The 27,179-nt window shown below is 49.3% G+C and overlaps 3 protein-coding genes across 8 annotated transcripts in view; all 3 read right to left on the reverse strand.

The window, feature by feature from the left end:
* Positions 1-1,100: 1,100 nt before the first annotated feature.
* Positions 1,101-14,464, reverse strand: LOC135810439 (uncharacterized). The gene is made up of 9 exons (XM_065323931.1): positions 13,787-14,464; positions 11,215-11,286; positions 10,480-10,655; positions 9,692-9,777; positions 8,516-8,671; positions 7,642-7,737; positions 7,083-7,098; positions 5,497-5,555; positions 1,101-1,360 (listed from the first exon to the last, which is right to left on the reverse strand). The coding sequence occupies exons 1-9, from the start codon at positions 14,303-14,305 to the stop codon at positions 1,101-1,103; spliced, it is 1,440 nt and encodes a 479-aa protein (XP_065180003.1). The 5' UTR covers positions 14,306-14,464.
* Positions 14,465-15,404: 940 nt separating this feature from the next.
* The window catches only part of LOC135809267 (uncharacterized), a 141,051-nt gene continuing 129,276 nt past the window's right edge, over positions 15,405-27,179 (reverse strand). For all 6 annotated transcript variants that reach the window (XM_065322580.1, XM_065322579.1, XM_065322578.1 and 3 more), the window contains one exon: positions 15,405-16,043. The gene's annotated coding sequence lies outside the window, so the exon portion shown is untranslated. The remainder of the gene's footprint in view (positions 16,044-27,179) is intronic.
* LOC135810440 (uncharacterized) lies at positions 20,373-26,576 on the reverse strand. The gene has a single exon (XM_065323932.1). The coding sequence runs from the start codon at positions 26,574-26,576 to the stop codon at positions 20,373-20,375; it is 6,204 nt and encodes a 2,067-aa protein (XP_065180004.1).

Here is a 27,179-nt window from a genome sequence, read left to right on the forward strand (position 1 = left end):
GAGCCAGGACTAATATGACATTGTATAACAAGAGCTAAGTGCAAGACAGGAGACATGTGCAAGAACCAAAACCGTCACCGCGCAAGACGTCAGAGTATCACGCAAGCAAGACCAAGAATGCAGCAGAACTTACCATAAGAAGCCGCTGAACTATGGCACGTTGGGTGAGCGGGCTCCCCAACGTGACCCTCATATACTCACATTGTACTCTAACGTGGGTGAGCGGGCTCCCCACGTCCCAATTTGGTCTTTCTCCTCTCGATGTCTTTCTTTCTCTTTCTTCTCGAATGATCACCGTACGTATATTCTGCATTTCTGCTGACTGGCTGCGCACATTCCGGTTTGACTTGTTCTGCTATTTCCTGGAATTACCTCGCAATGATCACGCCATATATCTCTGAAGCACCCTATAAAAGAAGCTCTCATTCTCTTTCTTACTTCAGTTCAGTTCTAGTCTAGTCTAGTCTAGTCTAGTCTAGCAGTCGAGACTCGGTCTCAGCTCTCTGTCTTCGTTTACTTTGAGCTCGGATTTGATACTACTCACAACGTAAAACTAACAGTCTCTGTCTGTTGATCGTGTGGGGTTGAACTTGGACCAAGCCAGCTATATTGGTTGGCCCCTGGGTTGTGTTGGGCTTGTCGTGAGGCCACACGTCTATATTCAGTCGCCGCTCGTAGTGATTTCGGGGTCCGGTCACTGTGAGCCGGGGACGCGACATTTGGTGCTGTGACCAGGATGGTCTAAGTTCTCCTCACTCCGTAACTGCAACGACGCAATGTCCACAGCAGTCTTTCGTGAACAACCTTGTCTCTGATGGCAGGTTCTTGGCGATAGACGTGGCAGAGCAACAGCAGTGTTGGACGCTCCAACTTGGTACGAAGAAAACGTCGAGTGCGTTTCTCTTTCGGATCCAGCACTGGCTTTCGTTCCAGGGGCGGATCCAGGAATTTTTCAGGGGGGGTTCAAATTTTTTCGAGTGCACAGAATTAAATTCGCTTCAAACTGTTTTCGGTTCGTTCACTACACCGGGAGTTGCAAAACTTTATTGTCACGGTAGCCCTTGCATTGCTTGGCCAATAAGACAAGGGTAATAATGCGTTTAGAGCCTTACAAAGTACAAAGCTGCAGCACAGGCAGAAACTAAGGCCGTGACTGCAGCATTTTCCGAACTGACGGAAGGCGAAGTTCTCTGACTGTCCTCCGGCTGGGACTGCGTGTCGTCACATTCGCGTCGTACACGGCGGAACGAAGCCAAGCTCAATGGCAACTGATCGGCCGCTCGCTTCTTTGGCAGACGTCGCGACATGGCAAACCACACGACAAACACAAACATGATCTTCGTACTGCGGCGGCGGAAACCTACAGTCCAGCCAGCGCGAAATAACACAAAACGACAAGGAAGGTAAGGAGGACAAGTGGCAGTTTCTCCACCTTTGCCTCCACCGCGACATGGCAAACTACACGACAAACACAAACATTATCTTCGTACTGCGACGGAGGAAACCTACAGTCCAGCCAGCGCGAAATAACACAAAACGACAAGGAAGGTAAGGAGGACAAGTGGCAGTTTCTCCACCTTTTCCTCCACCGCGACACGGCAAACTACACGACAAACACAAATATTATCTTCGTACTGCGGCGGCGGAAACCTACAGTCCAGCCAGCGCGAAATAACACAAAACGACAAGGAAGGTAAGGCGGACAAGTGGCAGTTTCTCCACCTTTGCCTCCACCGCGACATGGCAAACTACACGACAAACACAAACATGATCTTCGTACTGCGACGGAGGAAACCTACAGTCCAGCCAGCGCGAAATAAAACAAAACGACAAGGAAGGAGGACAAGTGGCAGTTTTTCCACCTTTTGCTCCACCACTTGAACTGTCGATCGTTTCAAGTCACATGATACGCGTACGGACCCTTCGATTCGAACGGTACGCGTACAACAGTCCCGACCACTGCATGCATGCAGTGACCTACATTGTAGCACCTGCACTGCCTGTACGTGACTACTGCATGCAGGATGCATGCCAGTGAAGTCTACTGCCAGTACTGGCTACGCTGCATGTACGCTACACTTCGCTGGTTGCGCACGTGGATATCACAAAAGAATCGACTGGACCCATGGTCGAAATTATTTTAGGGGGTTCGTCCGAACCCCCTGAACCCCCCCTGTATCCGCCCCTGCGTTCCGTACCTCGTGTTCCTGTAGCGCTGTAGTGCGAGTTCGTAGTGCACGACGAGCTTGCTTTGCTGCGGACTACATGGCGGGCACCAAGGTGCGAAATTTATTGTCAGTTGCACGATCGATCGAGGAGTTGTTTGCATTCATGCAGTTCTCAAGTACGAGTGCAGTGCGCGTTTGTCACAGTCAGGTTCAGATATGGAAGGATTCGTGAACCCGTGTACCATGTGTACGCACATGAGCCGTAAACAGGGCTTGGGTCCTCTTTACGGAGCGTTGTGAAAGTAGTCACTACGACTGGATCACGGAGTAGTGCAGTGCAGTTTTCAAGTTTCGACAAGAAAACGCCACTGTTCGGACATGGTGTTTGTTGAGACCGCTTGAAGCTCTTGAAGCTTGACAGGTCGTCTCTTCAACGATGAGGCCTTACTGACGTTTGCACTCAGTTGTTCTCAGTCGCGCAATGGCGAGTGCTGTTTGAAGACCCGGTTGTTTCATGGCTGGAACGATGGGAGGATGCAGACCACGTCGCTGGTCGTGGACGAATTCAAATCTCGTTCTGCGTGTCGATGCACCAGACGAAGATTTGTGACGCCCAGCTTTGGTGCTGGCGGAAGCAGTTTTATCTGCGAATGCCGCGAGTCTTGACGATCATGTCGCGAGGATGGCGAGTTCTGACCTTGTTGTCGATCTTCATTCTCCAGACGTTCTGTTTGTGAAAAAAAAGTTTGTGGAGAGGATGGCCGGACAGTACATGACCTACTAGTATGTGCTGGAGTGTATACTCGTTACTCTTCGCGGTCCTTGTGCTTGGTGAAAGTTGACCAGTTTCCTGCAGAGGGAACTGTGTCCTGTGAAAGTGTGATGTTGATGGGTGCCTTTGCATCCTCAACAAATGACTGAACTGTGCACCGGTTCGGGTTGTGTACGGCTCAGAGGAGTCAGTTGGTCTCTGTGGATGAGGCGCCCGGATCGGTCAGTTGTAGCCAATTTCGGTTGGTGGTGATGAGCTTGCGTAGTGAGCAACGGAGAAGGGGACGGTGGTGACCATACAGGCCAGGATGGGATTCCTGGGGCCGAATAATTATGGTCTGCGCTTCATATAGGACGAGGTCCTAGAACTGAAGTGGAAAGGCTGTGGTGGGAGAGGATGATTTGGATCTGGATCCCTCGGGCACAGTGTTGGCTGACCAGGGGACGCCCTGTGTCGAGGAGCCTGGTAGGCGAGAATCATCTGGGGATGATGAGTTGTTGCGAGTGAGGTCCCAATTTGCTCGTTACCGGATGGATTTTACTACGAGCTCTTTACCGATCTGGTTTCACAACTGTGTAGCACCATCGGATTGAGTGAATGCTTTATGTGCCTGGCACCTGGCGAGGAATTGTATTTTCTCGTGAGCAGTCAGTGATATTGTTCAGTCGTATGAGCCCGATACGAGTGATATGCTATATTCGGCTGATGACATGGTGTTCGCACCAAAACCTGTGGTGGATTGGACTTGCATCCTGCATCTCCAGTTGACTTACCTATTGTATCCGTCGCGGAGCCTGGTGGATGACACTGGCAACGTCGCGGTATCTCACCGACTACCATATCGGTCGAGGATAGTCACGGGACGTGATTCTTCAACGGCGGGGGAAATGTCACGTCCCAGGATAAGACAACTGCTGCCTGATAGTCCTGTGACAGCAGGATCTACATAGTGAGCAGCTCTGTGCTGAGCTGTCACGCCCTTTTAGTACAACGTGGTTTGGCCAGTGTCTTGTCCCACGTGCTTAGCATGTAGGTTGAGCGACACGCGCTTTCCCACGTAGGTGACATGCCTTCTTGGCATGACACGTCATGTGATCCAAGGCCGGAACCTGGTCAGGTAGGTTCTCGCGTTGTACGTTTCCTGGAAGTTCTTCACTTCCTGGAAATGTGACTCCAGGCTTTGTGCAAAACCACGTCACTACGACGTTCTACAGGTTTCCACGATGCCTCGGCGCTTCGTGCAAAGAGCCAGGACTAATATGACATTGTATAACAAGAGCTAAGTGCAAGACAGGAGACATGTGCAAGAACCAAAACCGTCACCGCGCAAGACGTCAGAGTATCACGCAAGCAAGACCAAGAATGCAGCAGAACTTACCATAAGAAGCCGCTGAACTATGGCACGTTGGGTGAGCGGGCTCCCCAACGTGACCCTCATATACTCACATTGTACTCTAACGTGGGTGAGCGGGCTCCCCACGTCCCAATTTGGTCTTTCTCCTCTCGATGTCTTTCTTTCTCTTTCTTCTCGAATGATCACCGTACGTATATTCTGCATTTCTGCTGACTGGCTGCGCACATTCCGGTTTGACTTGTTCTGCTATTTCCTGGAATTACCTCGCAATGATCACGCCATATATCTCTGAAGCACCCTATAAAAGAAGCTCTCATTCTCTTTCTTACTTCAGTTCAGTTCTAGTCTAGTCTAGTCTAGTCTAGTCTAGCAGTCGAGACTCGGTCTCAGCTCTCTGTCTTCGTTTACTTTGAGCTCGGATTTGATACTACTCACAACGTAAAACTAACAGTCTCTGTCTGTTGATCGTGTGGGGTTGAACTTGGACCAAGCCAGCTATATTGGTTGGCCCCTGGGTTGTGTTGGGCTTGTCGTGAGGCCACACGTCTATATTCAGTCGCCGCTCGTAGTGATTTCGGGGTCCGGTCACTGTGAGCCGGGGACGCGACACAGGCAACCTAACAGTGGCCACATCAAACAACAATGAACAAGTGAAGGGTGGAGTTACGAGTCAGCATTCACTACAGCGCACTGCACTACAACTATGGATGCAGTATGGGGATATGTGTGCAAACAGTTATAATGCGGATTTGTGCAGAAAGGTGGAGAAGTGTGTATAGATAGCATTTTACAATCTCTACTCCTCAACCCCTTCTGCATCTCTGGTACTCCATGACCACACATAGTCCTGCTGGGAGTGTAGAATTGTCCACAAGAACAGCTGTGCTAGGTTAATCACTATGTCATGCCTGCTGGAAAATGTGGGAATTTGACCAGAACCATCCACATCTGCATAATCATGGCTATTACACAGGCCAGCTGGCACACAAGCAGGCTTTCCGATTTGACTGTCACGCTCAAGCAACGTGGGTCTAGCTCCATGGCAAGCACACACCATGGGAGCTCTCAATAGCAACCGCAGTAGAAGCAGCAGCAGACACCATAGCAGCAGCAGCCTGGCTATTGTCGACTGAGTTACTTCGGAAGTAGTAAAAATTAATGTCATTATAGCATGCTTTATTAAGCCGGCAGTTGATCAATACCTCTCGCCCTGCCAGAGCGGATTTCGCAGCGGGAGAAGTACAGCGGATGCTGTGTACTCCTACAGATGGTTGGCAGCAAGATGCCAAAGAGTAAAGGAAGATATCGCCATTTTGGGAATTGATATGTCGAAAGCCTTTGACACTATTTCAAGACCAAAGCTCATGAACGTGCTGGAGACTATTGTGAACCCGGACGAATTACATCTTATTCAGTGCTTACTTACGGATACCACCATTAAAGTACGGCTAAACAACATCCTGAGCCAGCCACTTGAAACATACAATGGGACTCCACAGGGAGATTCTCTGTCGCCGGTATTGTTTACGATATACCTGGAAGCTGCGTTAAGAGAGGTACGAAACCGTCTACCGCCGCGACCAGACCGAGACGTCCAGCTGCTTCTGCCCGGAGAGTCGGAATATGCAGATGATGTGGACTTCATCAGTACCGACCAAAAGTATCTAAAAGATTGCCTTCCTACAATATCCTCTTCGTTAGCAGAGTGGAACTTGAAGATGAATGAGGGGAAGACGGAACACACCATGATAAGCAGACAAAAGGATCGAATAGAGGAACAGTGGCGACACACAATAAAGCTGGGCTCGATGCTTGGAGTGGATGAGGACATAGGCAGACGAAAGCGGTTGGCTACAAGCGCACTTCACCGGATGTGGGTGATATGGCTGAGAGGGCAACACATCAGAGAGTCTCTACGAGTGCGCCTCTATAATAGCTTCATTCTACCAATCCTGCTTTATAACTGTGGCACGTGGAGTCTCACGGGGACACAGGAGCGGAAATTGGACTCGTTCCACAGGCAGCAGCTGCGAACAGTGATAGGCATTAAATACCCGCTCATAATAAAGAACACTTCCCTGTATAAACGCACAGAATCTCGCCCCGTGAGCCAAATCATCAGAGATGCTAGATGGAGGCTGTTTGGTCATGTGCTGCGTTTGGAAGAGGCAGCCCCAGCCAGACGTGCCATGGGAGCTTACTTCTTAGGGGGTAACGGCCCCAGCTTTAGGGGACGCCCAAGAACAACGCTCCCGCGAACGCTCAATAATGATCTCAAAAAACTGAAAAATAATACTGCCCTAGAGACTGGCGATGACTTGAACATGCTGCAGCAGCTTGCCCAAGACCGTCGACAGTGGCGGGAACTGGTGAAGGCTGTATGTAGCTGCTATTGAAACAATGGACATAATTTATACCTTTATATATAGATAATGGAGATGACTGCAACAGGCTGCAGCAGCTCGCCCAGGATCGCCCTCAGTGGCAGGACCTGGTGAAGGTTGTTATGTAGCCGCTAATGCAACAATGGACATAACTTTGCGTTTCCATCTTGTCTTTTTTTGTGATTGTGATGCTTGATGTGCACTGTGCTTCCTCGCATTCACTTGCTCCTTCTTGCAGCTTGTCTCTTTTTTCTGTTTTTTGTTTTGTTTTGACGCTCTGTGTGCATTGCGCTTCCTCGCGCTCACTTGCTCCTTCTTGCGGCTTAAGCGAAGGCTATATGTGAGCTTTATAAGCTCACTGATGCTAACGCGAATAGAGCATAATAATAGCATGCTGCACTTACCTATCATAGTCATACTCTTAGTGGCAAGCAGGCATGTTGCATAGATATTGCCGAAAGACGGCAAACCGCGACACCACAAAAGACACACACACATAGAGCAACAGGAAAACAACACACATGGTTATCACAGTGGCACAACAATTTGTGTGGGCCCCCAAGTTGTCCCTGCTCGTCTTCTGCTTCCTTCTCTTCCCAATTCATTGGTAGGACTGTGTTTGACGTGAACAAAAAAAAAGAACAACAAATTGAAGGAACACTGTGTCGCTCACACCGATGGGCAGACGGTGTGTCGAGGTGGTTCCAAACGGGTGGATTCTACATGTCAAGGCAATGATGAGAGAACCAATGGCCTGGCAAGAAGACATGGAAACTGAAGAAAACGATAACTGCACATGTACATACCAAGCGTGCATCTTAAACAAATTTCAATTTGTACTCGTAGAGCATGTGTCATGCCGATGTCGTGTTACACCTGTGCAGTGTCATGCCCATGTCGTGTTACACTTGTGCAGTTGACAGCTTGGTACCAGTAATGCAATCAATGCCTCAGATCACTAACCATGGTTGCCGATAGCAACGTGTAACGGTATCCGAGTTGCTACTGGCTCGAGGCGGTAGAAATAGCGCTCCCACACATGCCCTTCGCCATTTGCATCTACGAGAGTGCAACAGGTATAGTGTAGCGAAGACAGGAAGACAAATGACACTGTCAGTTGTCGGTTCAGGGTAGATACAAACACAGTCCAGTAGGGCTACTGGTTCTCTGTACTACTACTGCACTGTCTGCAGCTACTAACACTGTACACATTGGGAATAGCGAGCACAGCACTAGTCCCATCTAGCCATGTGCTCCCTTGCACCAACAGTGGTACAGAGATGATGCCATAGCTTATCACATTGTGGAGAACATGGGATCCATCTTGGGTCACGTCCACGTGTGAGATGTAGTGACTAGCTAGTAATTTTGTTTTTCCAAAGACCCCGGCAAGTGTACCATGCATAGACAACTGGGTGCGATACAATTCAGCCGGTGTAAACACTATGCTGCCATTCATAAGGTGTTGCTGTATCCGAGACCAAAACTGTACAGTCCCATGGGTGATTGCTTAGGCTGACTTCTCAGTACTAAACATACTCATGTTGTAAGGATAATAGGATGAACACAAACATGGTACAGCAGTAGCAGCAGCAGCAACAGGATATTGGTGTGGCAGACGTGGAGCTGGATGGTGTCCATGGTGTCCATGGTGCGTATGGGTGATTGTGGATTTCTGTCAGCAGATATGCATGTATTGGTCGTACATAGAATAGGACACCGTGAAGATACACAGCCGCGTGACACACCCATACTGGCCTTAGTCACAAAGGGGTTGAGCAAACCTATGTACACAATAAAACCGAAATGCACAGATCAACCCAGGCGTGTACCTTACAGGATAAATCTCCGTATATGGCAACGAGGTCCACAGGCTTGGTGTCGGACACTGTCAGGATCCGTTGCATGATGGTAGGGATGGGACTTTGCCACTCGTCAACCTTGGGGTTGCTACCACCCCAGGCACCCATGTCGGCCGTGGCAACAATGTGCGCTGTATGCCGGGGACATAGGAGAAGTGGCAAGTCAGAGAACAGCCGGAACCTACAAACCTTCAGTACATGCAGATATATACATGTATGTATGCAACAACAATGCATACTTTGAGCCCCAACTGCAATCCATATGCACAAAGTATTTTACTCCTGTAAGAAGACCAATGGCTCACATGATACAATGAAGTGAAATTAGAATATTCGGAAAGCTTTCAAAAAGGATGAGACTCATCAATAAGCATGACACCGGTAGTTTAGTATGCATCTCAGGAATATCATACGGAAAGCCAACATAAGCATAGCAAACTTAGATTTTGTACCAAGTATCATTGTTTGTAGCTGCTAGTTAAACCACGCTTCTGAACAGAAGAGTCTCAGGGGTTGTGGTGCCTGTGTTGCCCGCCTCCAGAACTACCTAGCATAGGGGTTGAATGACCTGGCTCTAGCACTACACAGGGGTTGTATGACCTGGCTCTAGCACTATACAGGGGTTGTATGGCCTGGCTCTTGCACTACACAGGGGTTGTGTGGCCTGGCTCTCACACTGCACAGGGGTTGTATGACCTGGCTCTAGCAATACAGGGGTTGTGTGGCCTGGCTCTCACACTGCACAGGGGTTGTGTGGCCTGGCTCCAGCAATACAGGGGTTGTGTGGCCTGACTCTCACACTGCACAGGGGTTGTGTGGCCTGGCTCTACCACTAAACAGGGGTTGTGTGGCCTGGCTCCAGCAATACAGGGGTTGTGTGACCTGGCTCTACCACTGAACAGGGGTTGTGTGGCCTGGCTCTAGCACTGAACAGGGGTTGTGTGACCTGGCTCTAGCACTACACAAGGGTTGTGCGGCCAGGCTCTAGCACTTAAACTACTAGACTATGACTTGAAGGCAGGAAATGGATTCCACGTTCTCCATGAAATAGAATTTCCCTTGCCAGCACTAGACTTCAAAGAATCATGGAGTGGAAACACGACAGTGACTGCACTGCAATGCAAGGTCAATCGCTTATTGCTGTCACCTACCATTTGAAGCAGACAACTTGGGAGACAGAAACCAGTGGACGGGAGACATGCCACCTGTGTTGGCCTTATCGATGCCAAACCAATAGCTGAGATGGATGAAACAGGTTGGTAGAATTCCAAAGAGAAACACAGATTGCCGCAAGATAAGCCGACAGCCGCAAAAGCAATCAAAACATGGACTAGATTAAAAGAAAGGACAAAATGTCACCACGAGTTATGACTAACTGTCCAGCAATGTAACCAGATCATATACAGTCAGCGAGTGCGACAAAAAGACACAAACTGATAAGGGGTACTGGAACATTCGACGACCTGACACCTAGCTCCAACACTTCTCTGAGGCGCAACCCAACAACTTGCCAACTTTGTATGCTAAGGTTAGGAAAGGTCTAAGAGGAGAAGGAAAGCGCAATGAGGAAAAGCACAAGCTAAGACCCACGGCAACAAAGAATGCCTAAATTACTGGATGATGACAGAACTTGTCCTTGTCAGTTTGTTCCTTTTTGTTGCACTCACTGACTGTATAATTATGATCTGGTTACGTTGGCAACATTGCCAACATTCTAAAGCTTCATGGGATGATCACGGTTTTGTGCACATGTCTCACTGTTCAAAATCCGGTTTAGTTGGTGGACTTGACCGCATAACTTGGGCCCACATTTTCCATGTTACAATTGATTATCTTTTAAAAACAGTGAAAACATCGATTCTGTTGCATGGGCTTGTATAGGTGTCATCACTGCGCATGCGGCCTACTGAGCACAAGGACAGATAACTTTCCAATGTACCTGTAATTGGTGGCTGGTTTGAGATTGGCCAGGGCGGCCGAGTAGATAGCTCCTGGATCGCGGAAATGCTGTCCCTCCACCCGCACTGCCTTGGCACCACACATGTCCCCTGCGGCATAGGTCGTTGCTCCCGCCTGGCTTGTGGACACAGCGCCTGGCTGAGCAGACTCATGATACTGCACGGCATGGAAACACAGAAGACAGAGCACAGAACACGCATTCACACTGGCATGATGTAACGTTCATGCAGTAAACTGCCCGGTAGTATTGTCCATAGTGGGAGCTGACGGAAAAGGCAGCTCAGAGGGTACTTATACAAGTAGAGCAGTTTCAGTACTGTCGGTCGCCGAAGAACTGGGCCGGGTCGCCTCCTAGCCTAGACCGTTCTTATTTTCATGTATTACAGACTTACAGTCAACGCTCGTATGCACAGTTGAACCACCGTGTATACATTAGTATGCTGTGCTTGGCAACATTATAGACTGGTCGTTCTTCGGCGCCCGACAGTACTGTAAGCGCATACGCCAGTCTGCAAGTGTGCAGTACCAAGCCCATCATCGTGTTCTAGGAACTGTACAGTTGTAGCAACAATGATGCTCTGCACAGACGTTCAATGTATCCACTGGGAGAACCGACTGGCTGAGCACAGTTAGCATTGGTCATACTGAGAAGAATACTCAAATGTCCTCTACAGCAACAGCAGCAGCAGAAAACAGCTAAGAATAGGGTACTTACCCACACAGAAGGGTTGTAGTTTGACACATAGCTCGACACCCAAGTCAGGTACACAACCGATGGATCTGCTGTCTACAAGCAAAGGAAATAATTCAGAATGCCCACATTGGTTCGGGTATGAGCTGCTATAAAATCACTAGCCAACATCCTTTCTGCAGTATGATCAAAATGCACACTGTCCTGTGCTGTGCAATAACTGGCACCTTAACTTGTTATTGAGGTGTTACGTCTTGAATAGTAGCCAGTTCAAAAACTTCAAACCCTTGGTCGGTGGATCAAATTTCATTGACTGCTTCATCACAGATCAGCTTTACAAATCCTTGACTGAGGCATCTCCTGCGCCTACAGGTGCGACCAAGTCAGTCGGATTCACTCTCATATAGGCCATGAAGTGTAATATCATCAGGACCAAGCTACACACCTGCAATATGTACTCGAATGTACTTGAAATCGGGGAGTAGTAAAATACTCGACACAAAGTTTCTATTACATTGGATAAGCAAAATGTGAAATATCAAAACGACAATGAACAAAGAACTCAATGCATAAAATACAACTCCCTGCTTGAAGTGGACAAGGGCCTGTATCAAATCTATTGCGGATTTTCATGAAACATCGGCTTGACAAGTCACGGGTGGTCTAATCAAGTGTGAACATTTACATACCGTATTTTCGGGAGTGCAAGCCACACTTAAACACCACTAATTCACCCAAACAAGTCTTTTACTATGATGTTCAAATTAACTGTGATAAACAGGGTAGATGTCTGTATTTCGTCACAAAAAAATCTATGTGCGGCACATACTCCAGAAAATACGGTAGTTGTCGGAAAAGATTGTTTGTTAATCTAATGATGGACTCGGATGGAGAGCCAAAGATAAATATATAGAAAAGAAAAGGGACCAAGGAACTACAAGTTACGCTATAATGTCTGCTAACACCACCAGTTACTAAACAATCAGCTCATGCGATAACATTGCACGACACTGACGGACGGTACTGACGTTCTACATGTACAACTAACCGGCTATCAGCTCTAGCACATCTAGGATGCGCACTTCAACAGCCCTTCAACTTGGAAGGTTCTAAGTTATATGATAACACTGCGCTCACCTTCCCCTCCTGTGTTATTATAAATATTATAACTTAGAACCTTCCAAGTTGGAAGGCAGTTGGAGCATCCAAGATGTGCTAGAGCTGATAGCCAGTTAGTTGTAGAACGTCAGTACCGTCGGTCAGTGTCGTGCAATGTTATCGCATGAGCTGATTGTTTAGTAACTGGTGGTGCTAGTGGACATTATAGCATAACCTGTAGTTCCTTGGTCCTTTTTCTTTTCTATAAATTTAAAGGGGAAGTATACCCTAAAATCAAATTTTCACCAGTTGTAGTCTTCGGGGTGCTGAGTCGAATGGTCTTGGTCCGAGGAAGCTGAGACGCTCCCTTCCTACTTGAATCCCAATCGAACTCGCGCACTTCCACCGAAACTGGGTGACTGCGCCCTACTAGATGGGGATTTGTATGCAAAATGTCACTAAAAGCGCCATTTCGTTCTTATAAAAGCACGGATGACCGCCATTGGCCTATATTTTGTAGTCTTTTGGACGCTGAGTCGACTGGTTTTGGTCCGAAAAGGCTGCGATGCAGCGTTCCTCCTTTATTCCCAATCGAACATGGTTGAACAAGCGGTCACGTGCTCCTGCGTACACCAGTCACCTGGTCACCGTGCCTGCAGGGTACAACTTACTAGCCTGTTTGACCTTTTTTGGGTGCAGTCCTGTCACTCGAGTTGAACCTTGGTGTGAAAGTTGTCGCCTGCTGGCGTGGTGACCAGGTGATTTGGGCAACCAGGACCACGTGACCGCTTGTTCAACCATGTTCGATTGGGAATAAAGGAGGAACGCTGCATCGCAGCCTTTTCGGACCAAAACCAGTCGACTCAGCGTCCAAAAGACTACAACATATGGGCCAATGGCGGTCATCCGTGCTAAGAACGAAATGGCGCTTTTAGTGAGATTTTGCATACAAATCCCCATCTAGTAGGGCGCAGTCACCCAGTTTCGGTGGAAGTGCGCGAGTTCGATTGGGATTCAAGTAGGAAGGGAGCGTCGCAGCTTCCTCGGACCAAGACCATTCGACTCAGCACCCCGAAGACTACAACTGGTGAAAATTTGATTTTAGGGTATACTTCCCCTTTAATCTAATGCTCAAGGTTTTGCTTGCTACTTTCTCAGCCGAGAAAATAGACCTGCATGTGTCCGTAATTTTGGTTGAAGTTGGTTTTACTTGAAATTCCAATTTCCATGGGAGACAACGAGCATGTTTTCCACGTGGATGTTTTAAAACTACGCAAACCTACATTTCGGGTAGCGCCATGTACATGTCTACTTTCACCAATGTCCGAATAGAGCGCTGTTGACAGCAGAATCAACAAAGTCCGAATTTCTGTACTGCTTCGTAGTGCTCAGTAGATAAATTCACCCGGTGAATTTGATGTGAAAATTCACCAAAAGATTTGTTTCATGCAATCATTCGCATTATGTGCATTGCTAAATTCTCAGATCATGAGCTCACCAATGAGAGATGTGCTTGCATCGGCTGCAGAGGGCCCCTGCCAACCGTAAGTTTGTGTGCGTTGGAGGGAAACAACGGTAAATGTTGGTCCTGCCCTGTGGAGTTGTATTTCCAGAAAATAATCTGACACGTAACACGCATGTTGATAAGTGGTCCAAAAGCTACCGTTCCATTGTATGGGAGATTGCTTTCTGATTGAATGAGAATGTCCGGTATATGCCAGTGATCGATGTGGTCATCCCGGAGAGTGCTACTATCCAGTGGATTCTCATCGCTGCAGTACAGACGAACTTCATCCTTCTCGTTGCTGCCAATATACGGCTCCGAGTCGCTTTCCTCCGTAAGCCACGTTACAGTCGCATTGTTGCCATTGCCGATTTCGCTTTCGCCGACTAATCTCACTGAGTTAGCAAGCCCCGAAAGGCCTGAAAGAATCACCAGAAATGGCAGAAGTCTCATGGCTCTCCACACTGAGACATAACCATCGCCACAACGCCATGGACATTTTGTGGACTTCATCGTTATCGTTCTAACTCTAGCTACATGACTCCTGCTCGCAGGCTGGAACTCGGTGCAACAGTACCGAACATACTGTAATCAATTGGCAGAGGCAAAATTAATATTTCCTTGTTTCTGGAACACAACGGACGGGAGCAATGAATGAAGCCAAATTATTATTTTACACACGTACAAGAGTAGTAGATCCACGCGTCGCGCTAAGAAAATGGAGCATCAGACTCAATGTGGAAAATAATAATTTTAATTGTTCCCAGCTGTAGCTGTATCATAGATTCACACCAAATACGGACAACCTCCTCAGCGGCACATTTTACCACAAATCATCAGTATAATTATAATAGTTAGTTGGCGGTCACAACTCAATACGACAATAGCTCCTACTTGTGTGTTATGTAATGTAGTATAGCAGCCAGGGATACCGGTATCACGCCGTGCAGCTATTACTTGCGTAGGCTAGGACTTGCTGTCATATCTAGATAGTTTAAATAATTTAATTACATGTAGACTCCCCCTCTAATACACTATTCACTACATGTATAAACTAAAACACAACAGTTGTTTTGAATTTAAAAATAATTATTATTTTTAAATTTTATTATTTTACTAGTATAACATTAACATCGGGCCCTGGCAGGCGCCCCTACAGTAGGCTATAGCCTAGGTTGGGTGGAAGCAAAGTCCCAAAGATGAGGAACACTCACTGAGTCTGTCAGTGTCACAGCACAGTGTCAGTGGTATCACCATGATCACAGCGACTGCTTTTCAATACACTGACTGCATGCACAGTCTACGTACCTATGTATTACACTACTAAGTATGTGAAGGCAGAGCACCGAACAAGAACAAAATACACATACAGACAGTCACCGGAATGAACAAGATTATCACCAGCCTGAAGGTTATTTTTAAAACGCCTCCCCTACACCCGATGTTAGCGCTGTAGTACTAGCGTGACTGTACTCTGTAGCAGTACTAGCAGAAGATCTACTTCAGCCCTGTACGCTGTGGTGCTTGGCAACAATGGTTGCAGTGGCGGCGGTAGCATGCAGCAGCAGCAGCAACACCACCACCACCTCCTCTTTTTATTAAATACACACGATAAGGTTCACTCCAGTCAGGAATGTGGCATAAAGCTTGTTTCCGCCCATCAGCATTGACGCGCTGAAAGCGGCACAGAAGAGAAAAGTGATGACTGTGGCTCTATGTGGGCATGTATAGTATACTAAAGGAAATACGACTAGTGTGCTACATAGAGCACTTCCAAATTATACAAGTAGAGAATAGGGCTGGATATGCTGAGAGCATAATTATATGGGGTCAAATTGAGCAAAGCATGGGAAAAAGATTCCCGTCTTCCATAGTCCATGCAGAAATCCCTTTGTTACATGGACATGTCATCTGGTGGCCATAGTCAAGATATTCATCTGGCAAACTACAACATACCCTCAAACCTATGAATAAAACTTAGATAAACGCAATTTGGAGAAGAAGAAAAAAACTAATTCTAAATTCTAAAAGGACCAACCGCGAAAGTCTTCACGGGAAAACCCTGCAGGATAAATGGAAAACAACCCGCACGTGTTCGGTGGCGGTAAAGTGAATGTCGTCCTAAATTGAGATAATGTTCTCATCGATCCCATGAGAGCTGGCATTATCACAAATCCCTTCCAGCAGGGAAAATACCAGCACTTTGAACGGAGGCTCCCTAACAAACACTCCGCAGGGAGTTTCTCCTGACCTGAGCAGGACAGACAAGCAGAACCAACACAATCATTACAGGGGATTTGCAATACAACGGCTCCAGTGTATCTCAATTTATTCCCGTAGCTATGCAGAAGACGTTACTTCAGTAACGTCTGGCGCTAGCCAGGGTCCACACAGCTTTAATTTGGTGTTTGTTTGTGTGTTTGTTTGTTTGTGTCACGCCTGGCGCTATTTTGTATCTATCCCGTACTGTACCGTACCAGCAAAGACAGCTGGCCACAATATTTTTGTTTGTTTGTGCCATCGACATGCCTGGCGCTAACCCGTACCTGTCCCGTATCATCAAGAGTACGGTACCATCAAGAGAATGAGTATATATGCGAAGTGTATGGGGGAATGCATTCAGTGCAGTAACATTAAATTTTGTGTGGATTTGTGTGCGAGGCCGAGATCCCACTAACAGGCTGGCTGGGCCGCCTGTCGACCAGCCCGGAAATGGCATGTAGGCCGATAGCATAATAATTATAACGTATATACAGTCATGTAGATGTATAGCAGGGAGTCATATTATGTAAACGACTCCCTGCTGTATGGGGAGATTTTCTGGAAAGAAATACGAAGTAGGGAGACGAGTAAACGCAATCAGAATGGATGTTAGTTGCCGTCAGTATAATAATAATAAGAAGAAGAAGAAGAAGAACGCCCGTGATCGGCAGAGTCAGCGCCGGTCCCAGGAAACGTCAGGACAGACATCCCGTCGACTCCAGAACGCCCGTCATCGGCAGAGTCAGCGCCGGTCCCATAGCTATGCAGAAGACGTTACTTGTACTTCAGTATCTCATTGAAACGTTTTTGCAAAACAATGATTTAGCTAATCAAAGGAAAAAGCATTTCCATCAGTTCTAACAACATGCACGATGAGCTAGGCAACAAAGCATAGCGCAGGGCCCTGAGCTTCCAAGCTCTCTCGTTTGGTGTTTGTTTGTTTGTTTGTTTGTGTCACGCCTGACGCTATCCCGTATCTGTCCCGTACCGCACCATCAAACACAGCTGGCCATTTGCTGGCTCCCGTATCGGTCCCGTACCGTACCGTACCATCAAACACAGCTGGCCACAATATTGGTCGTGATGTACATGTATACGACTCCCTGTTGTTGTTGTTGCTGAAATTTTATTTTGTATCGCAGACCAAACGGGCAATGGTGCCCAATATTATGATGGCGATAAAGTAACGGCCGAGAGCCAAGGATACAACAAGCAAGCCTCCACTAAAGAGAGAAAAACACAGAAAACACAGACTGCAAATACTCAAAAAGAAAAAGAGAAAGGGAAAAAAAGAAAAAGAAAGAAGAAGAAAGCACAGTTGAGTCACTGTGTGTTGCAACTGTGCTTGCTGGGAACGGTTGCACTTTTTGTAGCTCCGGTTTATCTGAGTTTTCAGTCGTTCCTCTTAAATGTACTAGTCTTGCCAAGGGGGTGGCTCTAGGTCCACCAGAGTCGCCCCTGGCGTGTTTCTGCATTTGCTGGGGCGAGGGTTCCGCGACGCGGTCGCCACGGCAGTGTCTTTTCAGTCACGACCGTTGTCGTCCTCGTCTCTCCATTCGCGGTGGTGTAGCGGACCCCCGAATGGTTTGAAACTGCGAAGCTAGGAGGAGTACAGTGGTGGCAGAGGCATGAGCTGTGAGTGGAGACGGTTGCTGGAGATGGATGGTGATGCAGGGAGAAGAGTAAGCTGCCTGACGACGCGTGGGAAATTGTTTGAACCTGCAATTGCAGTTCGAGCGCGGTGGACTCCTAGACGATGTGTCCTCATGGCTGTTCTTCAACGCTTGGCCTATCGCTGATATCCCTGCGTGGGATGTTCTTCCAGTGGAGTCCAGGTGGGACTTCGGGTGCCCACACTCCATCACATGGTTGATTGTTTCGGAACTGCAAAAATAATTATTGTTTCCTTTTTTGTGCGCATCTCTTGTCATCTCTCTTTTCTATACGTCGCACACCAGATGTACTACTATCGCTGTCTTTCTCTTGCTATCTCTCTCTGCTTGCTGTTTTTGTCTCTGTTGCCACTGTCCCTCATCATACCCATGCTTGGGTGAAGCGCGGCGTGACCCGTTAGGGTAGCTGTCAATACAGTACGACTCCCTGATGTATAGGGAGACTTTCTGGAAAGAAATAGGAAGACGAGGATGAAGTGATATTAGAATGGATGTTAGTTGCCGAATAGGTGATAGGATGCGTCAGCAAAAACATACTTTGGAAGAGAGATCCCGTCGTCCCCAAAATAGGCGGGAACGGGCAAGTCAGCGCCGGTCACAGGAAACGTCGGGAGAGAGATCCCGTCGACTCCAGAACGCCCGTGATCGGCACAGTCAGCGCCGTCCCAGGAAACATTTCCATCAGTTCCCACAACATGCACGATAAGCTAAGCAACAAAGCATAGCGTAGGGCCCTGAGCTTCCAAGCTCTCTCGTTTTAACAATCAGTAACAAATTCCAGGGAGTACAGGGCACTAGATGGGAGGAGTGACTACCTTAGTACCTGGTTACCGCAGCCAGCAGTAATGACAGTGAGTCTGGTGAATAGAGCTGACTTCAGGCCTCGGCTCCAATGATGTTGCCGAGCACCAGAAGCAGTGGAGATGATAGTGGTCGGACAAAGAGCAGTAGTGTGTGTGTGTGTGTGTGTGTGTGTGTGTGCGCGCGTGTGTGTGTGTGTGTGTGTATGGGGGATGGGGGCACATGTAAAATTGCTACATAGAATGGAGTAGGCCAATGGTGGGAAACACTGTAGACACAGAGAGTGGATAGGAGATATTAGGAGTTGGGTATTGACTTGCGCTAGCCTACCCCCATGAGCCCAAAAATGCAAGTTGCTGTTAAAATTCTCTGCAAAATTGACAAAAGGCCGACATTCGACTTGTAATGGAAGATTCGCCAACGCAAAATACAGAACCCATTTTTTCTGTGTGACCATGACATTTGTTTCATCAAATCATAAAGCCAAAGCGCAGGCACGCACATGTAAAGCTGACCTGCACTGTACACACCGGTATTGCACATCCGCACTGTGCTACAACAGCCGCTTTGGACCACGGCCATCTTAACTCAGCGTCCCAAACTCAACGGTCCTCAAACATTTGTGTTAACCCTTTACGGACCAATTATATTAGTGTGGAAAATGCGGCATTCGATTGACTGCCGTAACTCAAGAACGGTTATGATTTGTTATATAACAAATCATAACCGTTCTTGAGTTACATATACAAGTTGTATTGCAGATCGGTTTAGATGGACAAAGCTTTCACATAACAAAGACCACTGCGGACCGAATTCGGATGAATAAAAGTTGCCAAAGTGAAGTTTTGAATTTTTTTGGAGTTCCATTGAAAGCGAATGCACTGTTGAGTGTGCAATGTTCAGTGAGATTTTTCGTGAACTTTTTTACTTGTGACGTACATAGATTTTATGCTCATTCGATCCGCATGCAATTCAGCTGTGGATCTATCGAAAAAAATCTTAAAACGATGAAGATCGACCGCTGAAATCCCCGCTTGAAGTTTCGATCATATATGATCGAAAGTTGTGGAATTGTCCATATGTTCACACGAAGGAACACGTTATCTTATCTTTTCACTCCAAATACAATTACACCTGAAAGAGCAGCCTAGCTAGCTACACAACGCGAACCAAGGAACTACTAAAACCGAAAACATTCCATGTCGGTACAGAACCGAAGACAAAAGGCAAAGATGAAGTAATTTATGCAGCACTGTCAGCTGGCAAAACAGCAGAGGCGTAGCCACCGCACACGCGCTGTTGTACGGCACGAAAGCTAGCCATGATACTATGCAATACAAATGTATGACCATGCACAGCAACAAGCAACAACACACAGCTAAGAAGTATATGCATGTAATACATGAACGGCCAGTTGGAAATAGTTATGACGCCACTTTGTAGATCGCCCTCATGAATAGAAAATCACAAGAGAGACAGGGAAGACTACAGCCTACAGTGTAGCTCAGGCCTTGATACATGAATCACTATTGCAGTATTGGCACAAGACAGAGAAAGGACTGCTCCAGCTATCAATAATAAAAGGAACCATTACTTCTAGTCTTAGTGATGCCATGCCAGAGAAATATTACGTACTACCGTCTGAACATCCTCCCCCTCGCAATATGCACCCAGATGTTGCATGATGCCTATCCTTACAACTACCAGTACCAAGCTAAGAGAAAAGTGAATCGAAAGGGCAAGTTCAGTGGTAGGAAACTACAAAAAAACAAAAACAATGCATGAATCATTAATGGGGGTCGTCACTGAGCAGTACCTCCATTCTGGCATGTAGGGAGAGCCGTCTAACATTCCAGTGGACAGACTCGAGTGATGGATCTCTTCAGAGTCTTCCCGCCCACTTGCATGGCCACCACACGCACATGACCGTCCGGACCAGGGAAAACTTCCGTGACTCTGCCGAGCGGCCAACGCCCACGCGGGGAGCTTGAATCCATCACCAGGACAACGTCGTCAACGGCCAGATCGCGTCGCTGGTGTCGCCACTTCATCCGCTGATTCAACCGTGGGACAAACTCTTTCAGCCAGCGATGCCAGAAATGGTCGATGAGCATTTGAACATATCTCCAACGTCTCTGCAGTTGACACCCCTTCTCGTCCGTTGTTGCAATAACCAGCTGGCCCTCGGCCATGCCATGAAGGAAATGGTTCGGAGTTAGCGGCCCTGGATCCTTCGGACTAGCCGATTGGTAGGTGATGGGCCTGGAGTTGACGAGGGACTCTGCTCCGCTGAGAGCGGTGACCAACTCCTCGTCCGTCACAGATGCGTCTCCAAGGATGGCGTGTAGAGCTCGTTTGGCGGCTCGAATCATTGCCTCGTGAACTCCCCCGAAATGAGGAGCTAATGGCGGGTTGAAACTCCATTTCACGCGTCTGCAGGCCATGGCTTTCCGGACGGTGGTATTGTTCAGTTGGCCAACAAGCTCACGTAGCTGGCGGTCGGCATTCACGAAGTTGCCTCCATTGTCCGACAGAACCTCCATTGGACAACCTCGTCGGTTGGCCATCCGGTTAAAGGCGTTCAGGAAAGAATTTGCATCCAATGCGTACGCCATCTCCAAATGGACCGCACGAGTCAGGAAACACGTGAAGAGGCACAGATAGCGTTTGTGGCGAGTCTTTCCTCTCCCCTGCATAGTTTCGAACGGCCCTCCGTAGTCAACGGCTACCCTGCTGAAGGCTCTCAGTGGCTCACACAATCGCTTTGCTGGCAACGGGGCCATGATTTGCTCTCCCGCACGGGCTTTTAGTCGTCGACACACCATGCAGTCTTTCTCCCAGTCACGGATCTCCTCCCGTGCTGCTTCGACAAGATAGTGATCAGAGAGAGCTGCCAACGTTTCATTCGTCCCGCCATGATGACGTTGCTCATGGCAATCTTTGACAATAAGCCGGGTGGTCGGATGTTTCCGGGGGAGAAGAATCGGGAAGCGCACATCAAACGGCAACCAGTCAGCCAGCTTGGTGCGACCATCGCAGCGCAATAGTCCGTCGTCGTCCAGTCGAGGCGATAACCTCGCCAAACGTGACTTCAGCGGAAGTGGTTGACCATTCTTCACTAGCTTCAGATCCTCCGCGAATGCCTCGTGCTGTGCCTCTTTGATGATGGAAAGGCTGGCAGCGTCCATCTCCTCGCCGGTTAGCTCTCCGCTCAACTCCTCACCTCCACGGCAGTTGGTGATGAAGCGAATTGCCCAAGCCCGTACTCTGACTACGCGCGTCCAGTCTGAGAAGCGCCGAGAGCACAAGCTGGGTACTTTCTCGGACATAAATGACATCACCTCGGGCTGTGCAGCCTTGCGAGCTTCCGCTCGAGCAGCTGGGTCTTGGCCACCCACGATCTTGGCTGGCCATTCAGATTCTTCTTTCTGCAGGAAGGCCGGTCCTTGCCACCACAGCTCAGTTGCAACCAGTTGCTCTACCCCAGCTCCCCGTGACGCCAAGTCAGCTGGGTTGTCGCTGGAGGGAACGTACCGCCATTGACTGGGCGACGTAACAGTCTGGATGTGGCTGATGCGATTCGCCACAAACGGTTTGAAACGTCGGCTGTAGCTGCGAATCCAGAGCAGCACAGTTGCACTGTCGCTCCAGAAAATCACCTCTGACATGGCAATGGTCATGATCTGACTGAACTTCCGGGCCAGCTGAAGGCCAAGCACAGCCGCCAGCAATTCCAGCCGGGGGATACTTTGTGTTCTTGTCGGCGCCACTCTGCTCTTGGCTCCAGCGAGACGAACGTTTCCCTCAGAGCCACACTGCACGGTGGAGCTGTAGACCACGGCACCATACGCCACACTCGACGCATCACAGAAAACATGCAGCGTCACTCCACTGGCCACGTCCGGGATGAGACATCTTGGTACTCGAACTAAACTGAGCTTCGCCAGGTCATTGAACCACTGGCGAGCGCTGGTGTCGATGCCATCTGGAACCGGTTCATCCCAGTCAATACCAGCTACCCAACTCTCTTGCATGAGGATCTTGGCTTGGGTCACGAACGGTGCCAGAAACCCCAACGGGTCGAATACGGACGCGACTTTTGCTAGGAGGAATCGCTTGGTGATGCGTTGGTTGGTGAGGTCTGGCGGTTGAACGCTGAAGAAGAAGCAGTCTGCCTGACCGTCCCATGACACTCCTAGCGTCTTCACGGATGGTAGCTCTCCTTGGGATAAGTCCAGCTGGGTAGCGCGAGCCTCGGCTGGAATTACCCTCAGGAGCTCGGGCGAGTTGGACACCCACTTGCGCGGCGTCATCTTGGCCTCACCCCACAGATCCATTAGCTCCCGATGAAGAATCTGACCTTGTTCGACATCTTTGGTGCTGTCCATCGTGTCATCCATGTAGGTGGACGCGAGGATAGCTTCTGCTGCCAGGGGATGAGACGCCAAATGTTCCCGGGCTGTCTGCTGAGCAACATACTGGGCGATGAATGGTGCAGCATTGACGCCAAAGACCAGGCGGTTGAACTCAAAGTGCCGTAAAGGCTTGGCTGGATCCAGGTCCCGCCACACGAATCTGAGGTACTTCCTGTCTGCTGGCGCAACCGACACCTGCAAATACATTTCGGTCACGTCACAGCCCACTGCTATAGGCTTTTGCCGAAACCTGGTCAACACATCGAACAACTCACGTTGGAGCTTCGGACCAGGGTAGATGGCGTCGTTGAGGCTGAGGCCATGACAGGATGCTGCAGCGTCAAAGACGATCCGCACCTTGGTTGTCGTCTTCTGCGGTCGGACGATGGGAAAGTGGGATAAGTACCAGCATACCTCTTGACCTAGCTCTTCCTTCGCGAGCTCACGGATATAGCCGTTCCTCTGGTAGGCCTGGAAGACTTGGCCATAAGCCTGGGCAACGAATGGGTCTTTCAGGAGCTTGCGCTCGGTGTGGCCTAGACGTTTCGTAGCCGCACCCAAGTTGTTGCATAATTCTCTCTTGCGATTGTTCCACGGCAGAGACACCTGGTACCGACCGTCCACCTTCTTCAGCGAGTGTTTGACGATGTCTAGGGCTGTCTCTTCCTCCAGCGAGCGCGGGCCGGGCTCACTGAAGCTCTCCTCCGTGCCGCAGCTGTCAATTTGCCAGAACTGCTGTAGCGCGGTCTCTAAGCCGGTTGGTGTTGCTCTCTCCTCACTCTGAAACGCTTGGCTGTGGAACGTCCTTTGACTCGAGTGGGTTCCCGTCACTCTGCCAACACAGGTCCAACCCAGTGGAGTATGACGCGCCACTGGTTGACCAGGCGGGCCGACCACTTCCTGCTGTGACACAAGCAGCTCAGCATAGTCGCTCCCAATCAGCAGATCGACCCTGGCGGGCTCCGCCAGTCTTGCGAACGGAATCTCTCTCAGATGAGGATACTTGACTGCTTCCTTGACCCACTCTACCGGACGAAGATTCCCGGTGACCGAATCAGCCGTCAGCGCCGTCATAGATTGCCGAACACTGCCATCCATGCTGCCAATGGTGAAGCTTACTGGTCTGGTTGTGAATGAGGTCTGCTTGCCATTCAAGGTGTGGACCGTGAATGTCCTCAGCTCCCCGCTGACGCCGAGCTGGTTGGCAATGCTGCCGTTGAGGTAGCTCGTTGTGCTACCGTCGTCCAGCAACGCATTCACTTGCACTGACTTGTGGCCGTTCTCCAAGACGACTGAGACCGTTCGCAGAGCTATCTTGCCCGGGCCTTGGACCATCATGGTGGAATCACTCTTCGTGGACTCCGTCTCCCCCTCGGTGAACGACTGTGGGGTGCGCTGCTCTTGGTCTTTACCGGCGTATGGCGGCGTTACTAAACAGTCGATGGCGGGAGGCAATACCTGGTCCCCTGTCTCCTGACCTGAACCATTGTCTCCATAGTTGCAGAATTGTTCGGCAGGACTGAGTTGGGACTTGTCCGCCGTCATTCCTCCAGCTGCCGTGTTCCCCGATTTTTTCTTGTTTGACTGTGCGGCATCGGGGTTCCTGCTGTCCTCGTGTAGCAAGTCCCGGTGTAGCAAGTAGTGGTGATTGTTGTTGCAGCCGCTCACTGAGCAGGGTCTGGTTCGTGGACAGTGGTGACCTTGGTGATCGCCTCCAAGGCAGCGGTAGCACAGACCATGCTGTTTAGCCTGTCTCCAGCGATTGGCGACGGAAAGCTGCTGAAATGCTTTACACTGCCAGACACCGTGAGGTCCGCCACATTGCCGACATGAAGATCGTCCAGCCGCTGAGCCCGCAGGCCTTGACCACCCTGCATTCTGCGAAGCCTTTCCCCCGAAGTAGGATCGTTGAGGAGCATTTCGGGGTGCCGGAGGCTTGTCCTTCGCACCAACTCCATCTAGTGCTTCGGACGCTCCAACGGCAAACTCCGCTTCCAACGTCACCCACTCCAGTAGTGCTTGAATTCCTGGCTGGCAGGGCTTCTGATGACACCATCGATTGAATTGGGTTAACATCCCAGCCGGCAACTTGGCCAGGAGCTTCCGGTACAACAGCCCATCACCCAGCTCATTGCCTTTTCCGGAGTCGAGGAGGTTGACCACGAGTACGTCGAGGAGATCTGCAAACTTCTGGAGATCTCCTGCTCGGCCGGAACGAATGATTGGGCAGGCCTCGACTTGCTCGTACTGCAGCGACAGCTGTCGTTGGTCGCCTCCAAACTTGCGGTCTAACCGCCTCATTGCGGCCTCATACGCAGACGGGGTGTATCCCAAGCTCTCGATGGAAGCCAAGGCATCTCCACTCAAATACTGCCGGAGGTGCAGCAGTTTCAAGTCTGCCCTTGCAGACGAGCTACCAACACACGCCATGAAAGCAGCCTTCCATGAGGCATACGCCTGCTTATCGCCGCCGAAGACTGGGATCTGTATAGCCTTCAGTTGCTTGAAAATTTCATCTGATGGCTGCTTGACAGGTGGAGGCTGAGACACAGCACGCTGGTGGCTGGCGGACACACCTGCTCCTGGCAATGCTGAAAAGGCACCAATGCCCATGGCCTGATGACTTGAGGCTACCTGTGGCGGCCCACTGGCCTGGGTGTACAGATAGTTGGCGGACTGATATGGCAGAGATGATGTAGGGTGTAGTCCTGACACAGGAGCCTGAGTACTACTGCCCTGCTGGCCTGGACTCTTCGCGACTTGAAGTTGAGGGGCCTTGGTCTCACTCACTCTAGTATATGCACTGGACACACATACAGCACTCCGTGTTGGCACAGCAGGCTGTAGTACAGGCAAGGCAGGGCTTCTTTCACGCTCTGACCTCCTACTCCCAGCTTCCATTGGTGGCCTTGTTCTAGCCCCAAGCTCTGCCTCTCTGTTACTACTGCCGGAGACACTTGTGGTCACAACCACTTCATCACTGTCTTCTACTCTTGCCTGGTTCTCCTGAACCAGCGCCACGCCATCACCAGGCTCATCCCGATCCTGGGAGCCTTCACTTCTGCCCAGCGATATCACGCTCAGTGGACTTCCTGGCTCTTCCACTGGTGCCTGGGCATACTGATGATACGCTGGCCTGTCTGGGTGGCTGTTCCGTGCAGCCGTCCACGCTGGCTGGTGTTCTAGGAACTCCTGATACAGCCTTGTGACCTCCTTCATCTCTTTCTCCGCTTCCTCCATCTCATCGGTCACTTTAGCCACTGCGAGCGCATCGTTCATGCCGCCAGCCCACTCGAGTACGTCCATGAACACACCGTTCAGGGCATCCTCGATCATTTCTAATTCGCCAAACAACGACCTCGCAGCTTCCTCTTCAACTCCGTCACGCAAGGCCACGATCACGGCTCTGCGACACCTGGTGAACTTTCTCTTGCGATTCGCTTTTTCAGCTTTCATTTTCACGAACATCAGTTCATTCGATCGCTGGTCACTTTGACCATGTTCGTCCTCTTCGACTTCCTCGTCCTCCTCGATCACGTCGCCTGCCCTCTCTGCCATGGCACCTAAAAAGAGCTCAGTTCTCTGACTGCTAGCCCTGATTGTGCTCTCACTCTCAGGCTCCGGCGACGACATGATCTAAATAATTTAAATTTCCGAAACTGAACTGCTCACTCAGGCGATAACCATCCTCTGCTACCAGAATGTTCACACGAAGGAACACGTTATCTTATCTTTTCACTCCAAATACAATTACACCTGAAAGAGCAGCCTAGCTAGCTACACAACGCGAACCAAGGAACTACTAAAACCGAAAACATTCCATGTCGGTACAGAACCGAAGACAAAAGGCAAAGATGAAGTAATTTATGCAGCACTGTCAGCTGGCAAAACAGCAGAGGCGTAGCCACCGCACACGCGCTGTTGTACGGCACGAAAGCTAGCCATGATACTATGCAATACAAATGTATGACCATGCACAGCAACAAGCAACAACACACAGCTAAGAAGTATATGCATGTAATACATGAACGGCCAGTTGGAAATAGTTATGACGCCACTTTGTAGATCGCCCTCATGAATAGAAAATCACAAGAGAGACAGGGAAGACTACAGCCTACAGTGTAGCTCAGGCCTTGATACATGAATCACTATTGCAGTATTGGCACAAGACAGAGAAAGGACTGCTCCAGCTATCAATAATAAAAGGAACCATTACTTCTAGTCTTAGTGATGCCA

This window comes from Sycon ciliatum, chromosome 2 (assembly GCF_964019385.1).
Source record: "Sycon ciliatum chromosome 2, ocSycCili1.1, whole genome shotgun sequence".
Taxonomy (NCBI): Eukaryota; Metazoa; Porifera; class Calcarea; order Leucosolenida; family Sycettidae; genus Sycon; species Sycon ciliatum.

Bases quoted from the DNA above. Each gene is read 5' to 3' on its own strand.
- LOC135810439 (XM_065323931.1), bottom strand. From the start codon at position 14,305: ATGAAGTCCACAAAATGTCCATGGCGTTGTGGCGATGGTTATGTCTCA. The intron at 11,287-13,786 runs GTGAGCTCATGA...CTTTGCTTGTAG, and splicing joins TGCAAGCACATCTCTCATTG to ACAGCAGATCCATCGGTTGT. The intron at 1,361-5,496 runs GTATTGATCAAC...GCTGGACTGTAG, and splicing joins CCGCTCTGGCAGGGCGAGAG to GTTTCCGCCGCCGCAGTACG.
- LOC135810440 (XM_065323932.1), bottom strand. From the start codon at position 26,576: ATGTCGTCGCCGGAGCCTGAGAGTGAGAGCACAATCAGGGCTAGCAGT.